This window comes from Cynocephalus volans, chromosome 3 (genome assembly GCF_027409185.1).
Source record: "Cynocephalus volans isolate mCynVol1 chromosome 3, mCynVol1.pri, whole genome shotgun sequence".
NCBI lineage: Eukaryota > Metazoa > Chordata > Mammalia > Dermoptera > Cynocephalidae > Cynocephalus > Cynocephalus volans.
The window spans coordinates 17,283,512-17,297,263 of record NC_084462.1 but is presented as its reverse complement, the minus strand read 5'-3'; the positions used below and the strand labels follow the sequence as shown (position 1 = coordinate 17,297,263).

The following is a 13,752-nucleotide window of genomic DNA, read 5'->3' as shown; positions in this document are numbered from 1 at the left end:
TGTACCCCGTGGTGTGAGATATGGAAGACAAAGATGGGACCAAGATACCTGGAGGTGATGTGAACGGAGTCTTGCCCTGTCTGAGGGCTAGAAGCTGCTCTGTTCTATTTGTTGCATGGACTCCCTGCTCCTTGTGTTTGGGCGGCCGGTGTTGTACTCCACACCGTGTGGCAATGAGGATGGAAGGGCGGGGCACAGGGCAGGTGAGGGGCCCAGGGGAATGTGTTCTGTTTTAGCTGGGGCTTTAGAGGGAGGGGTCTGTGTTGCTTTGGTTATCCCCCTCTTAAACGGATTTTCTTCTTTTGGGCAACCAGAAACCTCCTCCCTGGCTTCCTCCACACACTTGCCAGCTCAGTCTTTTAGGCCGCTTCTGTTTTCAGGAGAAAACAGGAGCTGTTCTCCTGAGCACTGTGGGGTCTTGGGCCCGGGTGTGTTACTGGTCTGAGTTCCTTTTGTGGTAAACACACAGAATTCCTCCAAGCCTCCTTGGCCTCTCAGGCTTCCTTTGAGCCCACTGTTCTCATTGGCCAGGGAGAGATGTTAGAGGAGTTTCCAACTGGACTACAGGATTTCTGAAATTCCTCCCTTCCAGGGCACTTGTCTGACTCCAGAGGGGTTTTCCCTCAATCTGATACAGGATTATATCTCTGCCATTGTATCCACATGCAGCTTGCAGGTTCAGGATAGAGGGGCTGCAGGCTCTGTGTGTACCCGGCAGTTAGGCGATCCTCCCTGATAGGCCGATTCACATTCACAGGCCACAGGGAAAGCCAGGGTCTTTTGGTCTAGCAATAGCCACGTTGGTGCCATTGGGAGAACAGGGTGCTGTGATGTGGTGGCTGTGGGGACTTGGATCCACCCCTGCCATGTGGATTCTGCCTGTGTTTTGCTGTGGGGCTGGTCAGTTCCCTCCTGGCCAGACAAGAGGACAGAGTCCTCTTCACAGCCTGCCAGGATGGCGGGACTGATTGTGGGCTCACTGGCCCGTATTCCTGGGTCTTGGGCTGCGTTTTCCTTGGGATATCCCTCTGTAGAGGTTCTCAGCCGCTGAGTGTGTATCTGTGCTGCCTGCAGGACTCTTCCCTCTTGACACTGTGATGCACTTGAGCCATAAGGTGTGACCCCTGTTTGGGTGGAAGGCTGCAAGGCCTTTTCTGTCTCATCCCTATTGTGGCACTGTTGAGCTTGGAAGCCCTTGGGGCTGCTCATCTGCCTGGGACCTGTCTGGCCGTAGGACTGTGGAGGTTGTGGGGAGAATTGTGGGCAGGTCGCTGGGGGCCTGCATGTACAGGGTGGGCAAGACACACGCTTCTTACACTGGCCATGAAGGAGAATCCTAGCACCGAAGAATTCAAGATGAACTTTCTGAAAAGAACTTTACTGGCAGGCACTTCTGGGTGGGTGAGTGGAAGTGATAAGATCACATTCCTGGTGGCATTCTCCTGTAGTGGAGACTCTTCTGGAGCAAGGTCTCAAGGTCCTTGTAATGTGTGAGAGGCTGAGGGCAGGGGGGTTGGGGAGGAAGAGGGGAAAGAAGAGGGCAGGGGTAAGGAGAGAGGGTGGGGGGAGGGTGGCCACCTGTGCCTCTGGAGCCTGGATGGGGGTATGGGGCCCTTTCCCTGTGGCTAGCAGACACGGGGGTTGTTGAGATGGGAGCTTCCTTTATGGTTCATCTTCTCTCACCCCCAGGTGCTTTGTGAAGGTCAGTAGGGACCACTGGGGAGGGAGGGGAGCTGAGGACAGCAGAGGCCACCTTCCTTTTTCTGCACATTTCTTGGCCTAGCCCTAGGCTGCTGGTAGTTTCCCAAGCTGGGGGGTGAGGGGAGGATCAGATGGGGTGGGCGGATAAGAGGCTGCTCCCAGCAGGGGGGTCCCCACACACCTCTCCAGCTGTGCCACAGCAGCCTTGCCTTGCCTGGTGGGAAGGACACCACGCTTGGTACTAACGGGAGACAGTGCCTGCCATTCAGAGTCCATTCTACAGATGTGGGAAGGCCTGAGTGGGAGCTCAGCTGCCACCTTAGCTTGGCCTACCAGTGCAGCCAGCAGGAGGGTGACTTTGTAGGTCACGGGTGTAGGGGAATATCTTCCTCACATCCTCCTGGCCTGTGTATAGCTTACTCTGTGGTAATGCACAGATGCCTCCCAGTGGTTGGGCTAAGAGGCAGTGTGGGAAGGGAAGACTGTTAATTCAGAAGGTCTGATGTGGGCACATGTGGGACTCAACAGCTGACTAAGGTCAGGACTGTTCTTTGTACCTGAGGCCTTTCTCTTGCTTTGCATCAGTCAGTTTTATGTATGAAGCACTTTATAAGGCTGCAGGAATCAATTACTACTACACCCAATAAACTGGAATTGTTTACAAATGGTTTATATTCTGAAGTTTTTATCAATAAATTTACATGAACAATTGTTATTAAACGTGTGTGAAAGTTGGGTCAAGTTGTAAGTTCTTTGTAATGGGTGGTTTGAATCTCCCCCTTCTCGGTGGTCCCCACAGTGAAGAGAACGGCCCCATCCTCTTGGGGAAGGGGAAGGGTACTAGCCTTTAATGCACTGAACCTGGGTTTTAACCCTGGGCCCTTGACTGTGCCTCATTTTCTCCCCACTGTAATAAACACTGTCAGAGCCTGCAGTGCTGGGCAAATAAACACCCAGTTCTCCTTTACCAGCTGCCCACCACAGGGACGGTTAGAAATGCTGACCCTTTTCCCCCACAGCCCTGCACCTTCTCCTCTCTCACCTCTGTCCATCAGTGCAGGTCATAGCCCAGTGCCTGTGGCAGCTTCTTGTGGGCAAGATGGGGCTGGTTATGCTGGTGCCCGGTGAAGAGTGTTTAAAAGGTAAAAGACTTGGGCTGACCCCGTGGCTCACTTGGGAGAGTGCGGTGCTGGGAGTGCAGCGGCGCTGGGGGCGCTGAGGCCACGGGTTCGGATCCTATATAGGGATGGCTGGTGCACTCACTGGCTGAGCGTGGTGCAGGCAACACCAAGCCAAGGGTTATGATCCCCTTACCGGTCACCAAAAAAAAAAAAAAAAAAGAAAAGAAAAGGTAAAAGACTTTTTCTTTCCATCCAATCACATTCTAAATAAGAAATAATCCCTGATTTGTGGCTCAGTGAGCCAGATGAATCGACAGTTTGAGCGGTTTAACAGCCAGTTCTCTAGCCTGGGGGCCCACCCGGCCTTCCAGCTAGACTCTGTCCACCTCACGCAGTGTGTAGTCCAGGATGGTATCCTGACCCTGGAACCTGAAGTACCCGTGGAATTTCTTCTTCTGAAGCAGGAGTGGGAACCAGTAGCTGTCATCAGGCCACATGTCACTGAAGGGGATTTGGTCCAGTTGGAACCACTGAGGGCGCATTTCTGTACCAAGGGGTGAAAAAGAAGCGCACTGACGTTCAACCCAAATTTCAACTGGCCTTTTGTGAGGAATTAACTGAATGACGGTGTGAGGAACGCTGCCATGCTTTTGTATGTAATCCTCATGACTGGGTTTATTTTAGAGTAGGAATTTGGGCTCAGACTTATGGGCTGGTGAGTGGCTGCGCTGCCTGGGCCTCAGCTGCTCACCCTGACTGCACGCCTGCCGCCGTGAGGTGGGGAAGGGGGCCTGGTGCCTGGCGCTTACACGTGGTGTGTGTGGACGGCCTTTCTCCTAGCCAGGCAAGGACACCAGGCTTTCCTTCTCTCCAGGGTGGTAGGCAGCAGGGCCCCTGAGACTCACCATCGCTCTCCATAGGTGTCCCCCGGACACTGTCGGTACAAAAGATGTGCACATCCATCAACTCTGGGTCACCCACGAATTCAAACACAATCTGGCCCACCTTGTGCAACGTGTCCACGGTCAGACCACTCTCCTCCTGCAGCTCCCTGTGGGCAGAGGGAGACGGACAGATGGAAGGAAGGAGGCCTTCAGTTAAAGCACGGCACCCACACCCACACACACCCTGAGAAAGGCGCTGGGAGGAAGGCGAGAAGAGTATTTGCATGTGGGCCTAAGTGCCAAGGGAGCCACAGAAGTGGCATGCATGGCTGGAAAACCCAGGACAGCAGCTAGACTGAACTTTGGAATTATTTTGAACTGTCAAGAAATTCGATTTTGGTTCAGAGGTTCTGGGGAGGGGTCGGGAGGTGGGGAGGAGCTGCCAGTTTGGGGAGCACAGTCTAGTTCAACACCCTCTATGTACCAGGTGACAACCCAGGCCTAGCGGAGTCCACCCACTTGTCCGTGGTCTCATGACACATGGGTGGCAGGGCTAGGACTGACTCTTCAGACAGTTCCATGTGCTTTTCTGTGGCTGAACTTCGTAGCCAACAGTGGCAGTGGTATGAATGCCTGAGCCCTAGGACGCTTACTCTGGGAACCTGGGCCCTGTACTTTGGGCCTGTTTGCCCAAAGAAATGTCTTTCTAGCCTCGTGCCCTTTCTCTCAGAACATGTCACAGGGTTCAATGGTCTCTTTCCTGAAGGAGGAGCTCTTGTTTTACCCTTGGTTCCACCACTGAGCCAACTCCTTGGGTTGATCACACAGGACAAATGCTTTGGGCTATTTGCTTGGAGGAGGGCGTAAGGGGCTGAGTTCACCACCTGGGCACACAAGGGCTGTTGCGGCTCAGCCCTCTGATCCACCACAGACAGAACCAGAATGCTTCCCCTAATAGCCTAATGCTGTTGCTAATTTAAAAATATTTTTCAATTTACATATTCCTTGTAGGCAATCTAGGAAACAAAGCACCCATGAGCTCATCACTCAGAAAGAACCCTTGGTAGGGCTGGCCTGTGGCTCACGTGGGAGAGTGTGGTGCTGATAACACCAAGGCCACGGGTTTGGATCCCTATATAGGGATGGTTGGTTAGCTTACTTGGAGAGTGTGGTGCTGACAACACCAAGTCAAGGGTTAAGATCCCCTTACCTGTTATCTTTATATAGGGATTAAAATAATAATAATAAAAAGAACCCTTGGTACCATTTCAGTGTTTTTCCTTTGGATCTTTCTCCTTTGTACATCCCCTTAAAAAGTACAACCATATTATACATATTTTATACTGTGTGCCTTTTACTCAACAAGAGAGGAATGCATGATGGTCTACACCTCAAGGAATCCAGCCAGTTTCTCAACTGCTGTGTATTATGGAAGAATTTAAAAAATTCAACTTCTGGTTATGGTGGAAAACCCCAGGATGCGTACGCCTTGTTCCACCAGCTTCTCAACCTGAGCAAATTGCTTCTCATGTGTTCACTTCATTCTCGCTCAGTCCCTCAGCTCAGCAAATGCTTCCCAGAAGACCTACTCTGTGCTCGAGACTCTGGGGACTCACAAGGCTGCAACAGCAGAGACACTCTGCCTTTTCCTCCCTTTAGAGAGGCTTCTCACTTCCTCATTGCCCTATATTTACTTTTGTTTCTATAAGAAATATCTCTGACCATTTATAGTTGTATGTAAAAAAAACTTTTTTTTGCTTTGATCTCTAGTTATGTTAGGAACAAAATGCATGATTGTTCTCTGCCTGTAATAACTAGTCAGGGAAACCACTTTGTTAATCTAAGAAACATATGCATGTTAGGTTATATGGTCTTATTCAGATGGATGCCTCCTCAGCGTGAGCTCTGTAAAAGCTGGAGAGGAAACACATCTGCTGCCATTTCAGAAACACAGGCCTGGCATGGGCAATTATTCATTGAGATGGTTAATTAAAATTGGAGTTGACCTAAAAAAAATTGTGTTTTCACTGGTGGGGGTGCAAATGGCTCCCCAATTAAACATAATAGAAGCACTCAGCAGGGCTTCACCTAACACTGGCAGCAGGCTGGTGGATTTCATTTTTAAAAATATCACCTACTGATTTAATGTTTTGACTAATTTTAGTTAATCTTCCCTGAGTACATGGTAGTGTATGAAATATCAGTAATCTCCTCGGTGACTAAGCTAAACTCCATTTCACAGGCTGGCATAATTAGACTAAGATGACACTGTTACAGTTTTGCTGAAATGTCTGCTTGTATCTGTGATGCTCAGTTCCCCAGACGGCAGATGGAGAACAGGATGAGTAATAAACTAAACAAAAACGGAGCTGTAAGCGACTCCTCCATGGTGTGGGGTGGTGGGAGCGAGAGGCCCCATGGTGGCCCCGCTTCCAGTTGTTCCCATTCTCGCATCACCTTCCAGGGGCTCCAGGACTTGGTTATTAGCAGTTCTCTTTGGGGGCTGTCAGGGACACTGGCTGGAAAGGTTGGCTCACACCTTATACCCAGAGCCCAAACCTGACGCTCTGATGCACTGGGCCCCACAAACCCCAGGTCCTTAAGTGCCTGCACCTCCCCCCGCACCCCATGGAGGAGGCAGAGGAGGAGCTGCCCTAAGATATACTCAAAGGCTTCCCCCATCCATCCACTGTGGAGGAGTGGATGAGCACTCACTCGCATTGCCCCCTGCAGGTGAGTGTGGAGGGCATGTGCACTGGCTCTGCACTGGGAGTCAAGGCCTGCTCTGGTGCCCTCCTGATGGAACAGGGCAGGACAAAGCATGTACCAGGCTCCCCAGGAGAGGGGCCTGCTGAAACTCATCTCTGCTGCCTTTTCCTGAGCAGCCAGGTCCTGGGGCTGTTGTACCTGGAGGAGCAGCTCAGAAGGAAGCTGGAGACAGCCCTAGTGTCTGGGGCTGATGTCCCCTGCTTAAGCGAGGCTGTCTGCTGCTGGAGTCCCTGGGACTCCTGAGTCTCGGCCGTCTGTTCGTGTCCTATTACTTGTGTGTGTGTGAGTGTGTGTGTGTTCAGGGAACAGGGGCCGGGGGCACAACAGTAATTTGTCAGAGGGTGCCCCTACCCTTGACTGCATCCTACACTCCAGGCTGGTAGGTGCTCAGAGAGAAGCTCCCCAGAGCTCAACAGCCAGTGTGGCACCACACAGTCCACAAGGCTGATGGTCTAAATCAGGTAGGCAGCACATAGCCCTGGTGCTGAACTTCGACCTCAATCCAAGGGTGAGGTCTGTCCCTGTCACATGTCTGTGAAGCGTGGAAACAACTCATGCACTGTGGCCATGCAGAGGATTTTTTCTGGGGGAGCACCTGCCTCCAGGAGCAGGGTATGCCCTTGTAAATGCTGAGGTATCAAAAGGGAGCTTGGGGCAGTCGGGCCTGCTGACCTGTCCAGCCCCAGCCCAGTCCTGCAGTGAGGCCCAGGGAGCTCTGGCAGGAGGCCTCCAAAGTGCAAAGCAGAGTCTTTAAGAGGATCATCGAGATCATTATAATAGAGCTGTGAGCAAGTGATCTAATTAAGTGAATAAGTCTGAACAACAAAAAGTCATCACTTTTATGACTGTTCTGTGATCTGCAGTGAGATCAGGACAAAGAATGAGGTTGGGGGGGATGGGGATGGTCATGTCTCCCCATCCGAGACTCCCAGAGCCTGTCACAACATCGCCAGCTTTGCTGAGTTTATTCACTCATCCATCCACCCACCTAATGCCTACTGAGGCCTTCCCTGTGCAGGTACTGGATAAACAGTGGAAAAGGCAGCAGATGTGGTTTCATGCCACATATGTCATTTATCCATGACAAAGGCGACACTGCAGTGCAGGGGAAAACCTGGTCTTTCAGTAAACAATGTGCCAAACATATATCTAAGTGGAAAAAAAAAAATCTTGAACCCCATTCCTTACATTATGAACAAAAACTCAATTCCAGATGGGTTTTAGATCTAACATTTTATAAAAGTTTTAGAAGAAAACTTAGGAGAATATTTTCTTAAGTTTGAGATAGGCAGATTTCTTTAAAAGGATGTTTAAAAAAATGCTAATCATAAAGAAAAAAAAATTGGGGGTTACATTAAAATAACAAACTTCTGTTAATTAAAATATCAAGAGTAAAAAGGCAAGCCACAGAGTCCCAGGGGTAACCCAGGGGCTGGCTGGTTAGCTCAGTTGGTTAGTGCATGGCCTTGTAACACCAAGGTCAAGGGTTTGGTTCCCTGTACCCGCCAGCCACCAAAAAAAAAAAAAAAAAAGCAACCAAATAAAAAAATGGCAACCAAATAAAAAAAAAAAAGCAACCAAATAAAAAGACTTGAGCAGACACTTCACAAGAAATTATATTCAAGTGGCCCATTGACATTGAAAAGGTGTTCAACTTCATTAGTCACTAGGACAAAAACCACTACAATGAGATATCACCACACCTACCAGAGTGGCCAAAATGAAAAAGACAGAAAATACCAAGCGTTGAGGATTCAGAGGAACCAAAGCTCATACACCCCAGTGGGAGTTTCAATTAGTTCAATTCCTCTGGAAAACTGTTTGGCAATATCTTCTAAAGCTGAACATCTCCAGTTTTCCTCCTAGGCAACTATCTACCAGGGAAGAGCACACATGGGCCCCAAAAGACACATACAGGACTGTTCACAGTAGCTCTGGTAGCAATAGCTGCAAACTGCAAACACCCTAGGTGTCCATCCACAGCACAACAGGTAAGCTGCTGTATACCCACATGCTGGAATACTACATGGCAACGAGGAGGTGACTACGGCTACATGCAAACGGAATGTGGGAAAGAAGCCAACAAAAGGGTACAACCTTATATTAGTCCATTTGAGTTGCTATAACAGAAATACCTAAGACTGGGTAATTTATAAAGAACAGAGGTTTATTTGGCTTATGATTTTGGGACAGCTGCATCTGGCATGGGTCTCAGGCTGCTTCTACTCATGGTGGAAAGTGGCAGGAAGCCGGTGAGTACAAGCAGATCACATGGCGAGAAGAAGCAAGAGAGAGAGAGAGGAGGTGCCAAGGTCTTTTTAAACAACCTGCTCTCGCGGGAACTAATAGAGTGAAAACTCACTACCCCTCTTCCCCCAGGGAGAGCATCAATCCATTCACAAGGGACCCGCTCCCATGACTCAAACAGCTTCCAACACTGTCACATTGGGGATCAGGTTTCTGCATGAGTTTTGGGGGGACAACACATCCAAACTTTATTAACCTTGTATTATTCTATGTTGGTGATATTTTAGAACAGGCCAGAACCATTCACTGTGACAGAAGTCAGGGTGGAGGCTGCTCTGTGGAGGGCAGGGTCCATCCTCCATTTCTATGAGATATACACGTTGGTTAAATAGATGAACCCACTTCTTAAAAATTCGTTGATGAAATTCGTGCAATTTTCTATATGTGCATTATACTTCAAAAAAAAAAACCCAACTTGATTTATAAAGCGTTTTCAGTCCTGGCCTCACAGAGTGCTTCTGGGGAAAGGCAGATGGGAAGCAAACAATTAAGTATGATTAAAAAGGGTGAGAGTGCTGTGAAGGAAATAGACAGAATGGGATTTACTGAGAACAGTGTGGGTAGGGTAAGGCACCTTCTTAGACATGAAGGCTGAGGAGAGGTTGGCCAGGAGCTGGGAAGAGAGAGGTGGGCAACAGCTTGGGGGATCTGAATGGGAGTCGTGAGTGAGGGGCGGGCAGTGGAGGAGAGAGAGGTGAGGCCAGACCATGTGGCTCAGTGGATGAAAAAGGAGGGTGGGTTTATTTTAAGTGGATTGGGAGCTGTTAAAGGGTTTTAACGTGAGTGTGAGTGTGTGTGGGTTGGAGGTTGGGGAGACCCAGAAGCAGTTTGGGAGAGGCCCCCTGGTGGCTGTGTGGAGAGTGGTCTGAAGAAGGAAAGGGTGGCAGCTGGGAGACCAGATAGGAGGCTGCTGCACCTGTCCAGGTGCGGGGTCATCTGGATGCTGGATGGGTTCAAGTTCCATCTGAGGATAGAAACTGCACACTTCCCACTCTCTGCTTTCATTTCCCTCCCGAACTCAGACCCTGGTCTGAGAGAAAACCACCCTTATAATAGCACTGAGGGCCTGGAGTGATGGTTTCTTATGTTTATGTCTCATTCAAGAAATGAATAATATCTATAGTGAGCAGGAGGAAAAATCTTAGATCCTGAGGAAATTTGTAAGAAACCAGCACTGCCGACGGGCCTGCACGTTTGCTTGTCACCTGTAGGATGAGGAGCTAAAATCAAGCCACCTGCAGCTCCTCCCATCCAGCCTCAGCCCTCCCTGCCTGCCCCTCACCCTCCACCACATTTCTCTACATGGCCCATGCTCCTTCGGCCTTCTGGGCTTCTGTGAAAGTCACGTTGCCACCTCCCCCCCCGGTCCATCGTATCAAATGTCACATCCTTAGGGAGTTCTCCCTGTGCCCAGTTATTCTTCTCCCCTTGTTCTGGATGCCCCAGACAACTGGGTGTGGACCAGAGCTCCTTTCTGTACATGTCTCCTGACCCTGGCAGCCAGACTAGGTGGGAGCCTGCAGGGGCAGGGGTCGTGTCCTGTCCCTGTGTCCCTGAGCCTGGCACAGAGCAGCACTATGTAACTCTAATAATTACCTAATGGATGGTCTCAGCAGAACAAAGACAGTCGAACAGTTAGGGCCTGCTCCTTTCTGTCCATTTTCCACACTGTTGCTTCTGCACTTGCCCCCGCAACACCCCGCCCCGCCACATGGTCACAGGCTAGATGCCTAACTCTCAACAAATGGTCTTTCCTCCAGTGGTGGCCTCCCAGCACAGTACTAGGTGTACTGCCTGGCCAAAATGTGTCAGCTTGGTAGCAGTCCTGGTATCCACACCTACAAGGGGATGCACATGCCAGGAATGTCACATATAGGGCTCTTCAAACCTAGGGCTATGACCCACTCGTGCACTGTGAATCAACTTAGTGGATTGTGACCAGCAAGTAAATAAATAAATTAGAGTATCCTTTCATGAAGTAAGGGTATCAATACATGCAACTTATTTTAGCTATACACATATGCCTGAGTGTGTATACTTCATTAGAGTATAAAACATTTCTTACTGCGGGTTGTAATAAAAAAAAGTGAAACCACTGGGCTGCAGCATCCCAGCTTTCCTCCTCCCCAGGAGCTTCTTTAGTATGTATCTGTGGTTTTGTTCTCCTCTCCAGGGAAAGTGGCCATGAGTTTGCCATCATTTCTCAGGATAAGAATAACATTAACAGGAGCTAATGTTTGTGCTTCGAGATGTTTGCACAGACAAGCTCATTTATCCTTGCAAGCCTGTGAGGAGCAAGAAGGGCAGAGGCTGGTGTCTGGAGGACTGTGATCTTGATCTTGGGCAAGCTGCTCAACCTCTGGGCTTCAGTTCCTTCCCTTGTGAAGCTGGTTGTGTTAAGGATTAAGTGAGAGTGTGTTTGTAAAAGGTGTTGGATAAAAATGATGATCAGCTCTCCTGAACAAAGGAACAAACCAAGTGACTAATGAGCCCGTCAGCCACAAAGTGAGGAAGCCAGGACTGTTCAACTCAAGCCATAATGCACAGCAGCTTCCCAAATACGTTAAAAACAACCACTACCACACCACATAGTAACAGTTAAAATATTCAGCACTTACCACATGCCAGGCACTATACTAAGCTCTTTATATGCATTTTCTCATTTAAACTTCATGATAATCCTAAGAGGTAGATACTGTTATTATTCCCATTTTTCAGATGAATAAACTGAGGCTCAAGGCTTACATACATGCTCCAGATCACATGAAATCAGGGGTATGGCTCTACAGCCCGAATCCTTATCCCATGCAGATACTGATTCCATGGTCAGATCTACCCCTTCCTTACCTCTTGGCCCCATCCTCGATGGTCTCTCCTTCTTCTACTTTGCCCCCAAAGCCATTCCACCGGCCAGCCCCAAAGCCTCGTTTCTTCATGCCTAGCAGAACTCGCTGAGGTTGCAGTATCAGTACCAAGGTATAGAGCCTGGAGGCGCGCATGGTCTCCTTGGGCTCTGTGAGGAAGGCAAGGCAGTAGGTCAGCCTTGACAAGGGCATGGATGGGTGCAGATGAAGCATGTGAGCTATGGTGGCCAGTGGCCAGGTGGAAGGGAATTGTGCTCTGGGAGTCAGGGAAGGGAAGCCCGGCCTTACCACCTGTGGCTTGCCTTGTGGCAGGTAGAAGCTTGCAGCTGAACAAATTTTCTGGTGTAGAAACAGGCCTGATCCTCAGAACCCTGTGGCATCAGTGCCAAGCCCTTCGCTTGCCAGGGCTGATCCAGCAAGTCAGAAGATGGCCCCATCTTCCTTTCCCCACTCCTTAGCACTCTTAGATACAGAGGATAATAGAAGCTTATCCAATGGCTCTCATGTCAGGCTTTGGCCTTGGCCTTTTCATTAACAGGGGCTTCTTTTGCACTACTGAGATCTGGCCTCTATTTGCAGTAGTAGGCCTCCAGATTTCCAGGAAATGCATGATTCCAGAAAGGGGTAGGTCTGCCCAGTCAGACCTGGCTGGTCCTCCCTCCTGTGACAGGAGTTCACATTTCACTTCTCTGCTCTTTCTGTTGCTGCTTTGGGACCTGGCACCCAGAGAGGACACTGGAAGCTATAAGGTCTCTTTCTAATCCAATAGGTGTGCACAGTCCAGAGACAGACTCTAAGGGTGATGCCTTTGCTAGGGTCCCTGCTTGAGAAAGGACCCTGGAGAAATACTGGAGGACTAGGACCAAGTTTCCTATTGCTCTGTCCCTATCCCACCTGGAACCACACTTGGCTACGATGCAGGATTCAGGACATCCTCCTCAGAAGTTATGAAGTCTGAGAAAAGGGACCTGAGGCTGGATCCTGGTGGTGGGGGTAGGTCAGGTAGAGTAAGTGGGTATGTGGTTGAGCTTCCCATGAGGCCTGTGTACTTTGCTCTGACACTGATCTGTTCATGCCCAAAGCCCTGGCTTCCTGAGTAAACTTTGATGATAATCATACCAGCAATGTCAGCTGTCATTTACTAACCACTGACTATATACTTCTCTTCTAAAAAATTGTACCATTTTTCAGTTCCCTGTACCGGCCAACCGCCAAAAAAAAAAAAAAAAAAGTTATTTCATAGATCCAACAACTACATGATTGTTAAGACTTGCTTTCCCCATTTTCAGAGGAGAGAATTGAAGCTCAAAAAGGCTGTTTGACTGGCGGCGGCCTGTGGCTCACTCGGGAGAGTGCGGTGCTGATATCACCAAGGCCACGGGTTCGGATTCTTAAAAAAAAAAAAAAAAAATGCTGTTTGACCTAAGTTCAAATAGCAGAGCCAGTAATCAAACCTGGGTCTACTGGATGCCAAAGTCTAGTTGCGCCCACAGCTCCTGAAGCTGTGAATAGGTGGTACAATTGAAGGGGTCTTCACAGAGCTACCTAATGTTAGGGGCTAGGGTGCTGGCAACAGGGCTGGGCAGCCCCCCTTGTTAGCCAGGTGGCCTGAGTTCGGTCATCTGTAAATTGAGGTCCCTTACTAGGGCTGAATGAGACAATATACATACATAAAGCACAGGGCTCAGACCCACATACATTGGGCGCTTGGCAAATGCTGGTTCCCCGGCCGCCCCCTCCAGGGGACCATGCCTGATACTGGATCCCGAACACCCGGTCCCCACTCCCGCCCACCAGGCCCTGTTCCCCGCTCCTCCCTCCCGCGCTCATCAGGTCCCCTGGCCCAGCTCACCAGGCCCACGGCTCATCCTCCCCTGATCCCCTCCGCTCCGGTCCCAATTCTCTGGTCTCTCCCGGCGCGGGCCGCACCCCGGTCCCCTCTGCTCCGATCTCCTGGTCTCTCCCGGGCCCGTCTCCCGTGGCCACCCTCTTCTGGTTCCCCCAGCAGACCCCGCTCGCCTGCTCCCTAGTCGGCCCCGATCTACGGTCCCACGGGCTTCTACCTCGAGCGCGCGTCTTCCTTACCTGAGGCTCCACTTCCGGAGG

The 13,752-nt window shown here is 50.0% G+C and overlaps 1 protein-coding gene across 2 annotated transcripts; it reads right to left on the bottom strand.

The window, feature by feature from the left end:
• Positions 1-2,380: 2,380 nt before the first annotated feature.
• On the bottom strand, positions 2,381-13,751 carry NUDT1 (nudix hydrolase 1). Of its 2 annotated transcripts, none has more exons than XM_063089510.1 (4): positions 13,732-13,751; positions 11,630-11,795; positions 3,728-3,873; positions 2,381-3,366 (listed from the first exon to the last, which is right to left on the bottom strand). In XM_063089510.1, exons 2-4 carry the CDS (start codon positions 11,779-11,781, stop codon positions 3,194-3,196), a joined length of 471 nt encoding a protein of 156 aa, XP_062945580.1. In that variant the 5' UTR covers positions 11,782-11,795; positions 13,732-13,751; the 3' UTR covers positions 2,381-3,193. The 2 variants fall into 2 exon arrangements, with proteins under 2 accessions (XP_062945580.1, XP_062945579.1); XM_063089509.1 differs by lacking the exon at positions 13,732-13,751 and adding an exon at positions 13,499-13,695.
• Position 13,752: the final 1 nt, after the last annotated feature.

Excerpts from the sequence above, each read along its gene's own strand:
- NUDT1 (XM_063089509.1), bottom strand. Across the intron at positions 3,874-11,629 it reads ATCGAGGATGGGGCCAAGAG|GGAGCTGCAGGAGGAGAGTG; the intron begins GTAAGGAAGGGG and ends CTCTGCCCACAG. Across the intron at positions 3,367-3,727 it reads GACACCTATGGAGAGCGATG|AAATGCGCCCTCAGTGGTTC; the intron begins GTGAGTCTCAGG and ends CCCTTGGTACAG.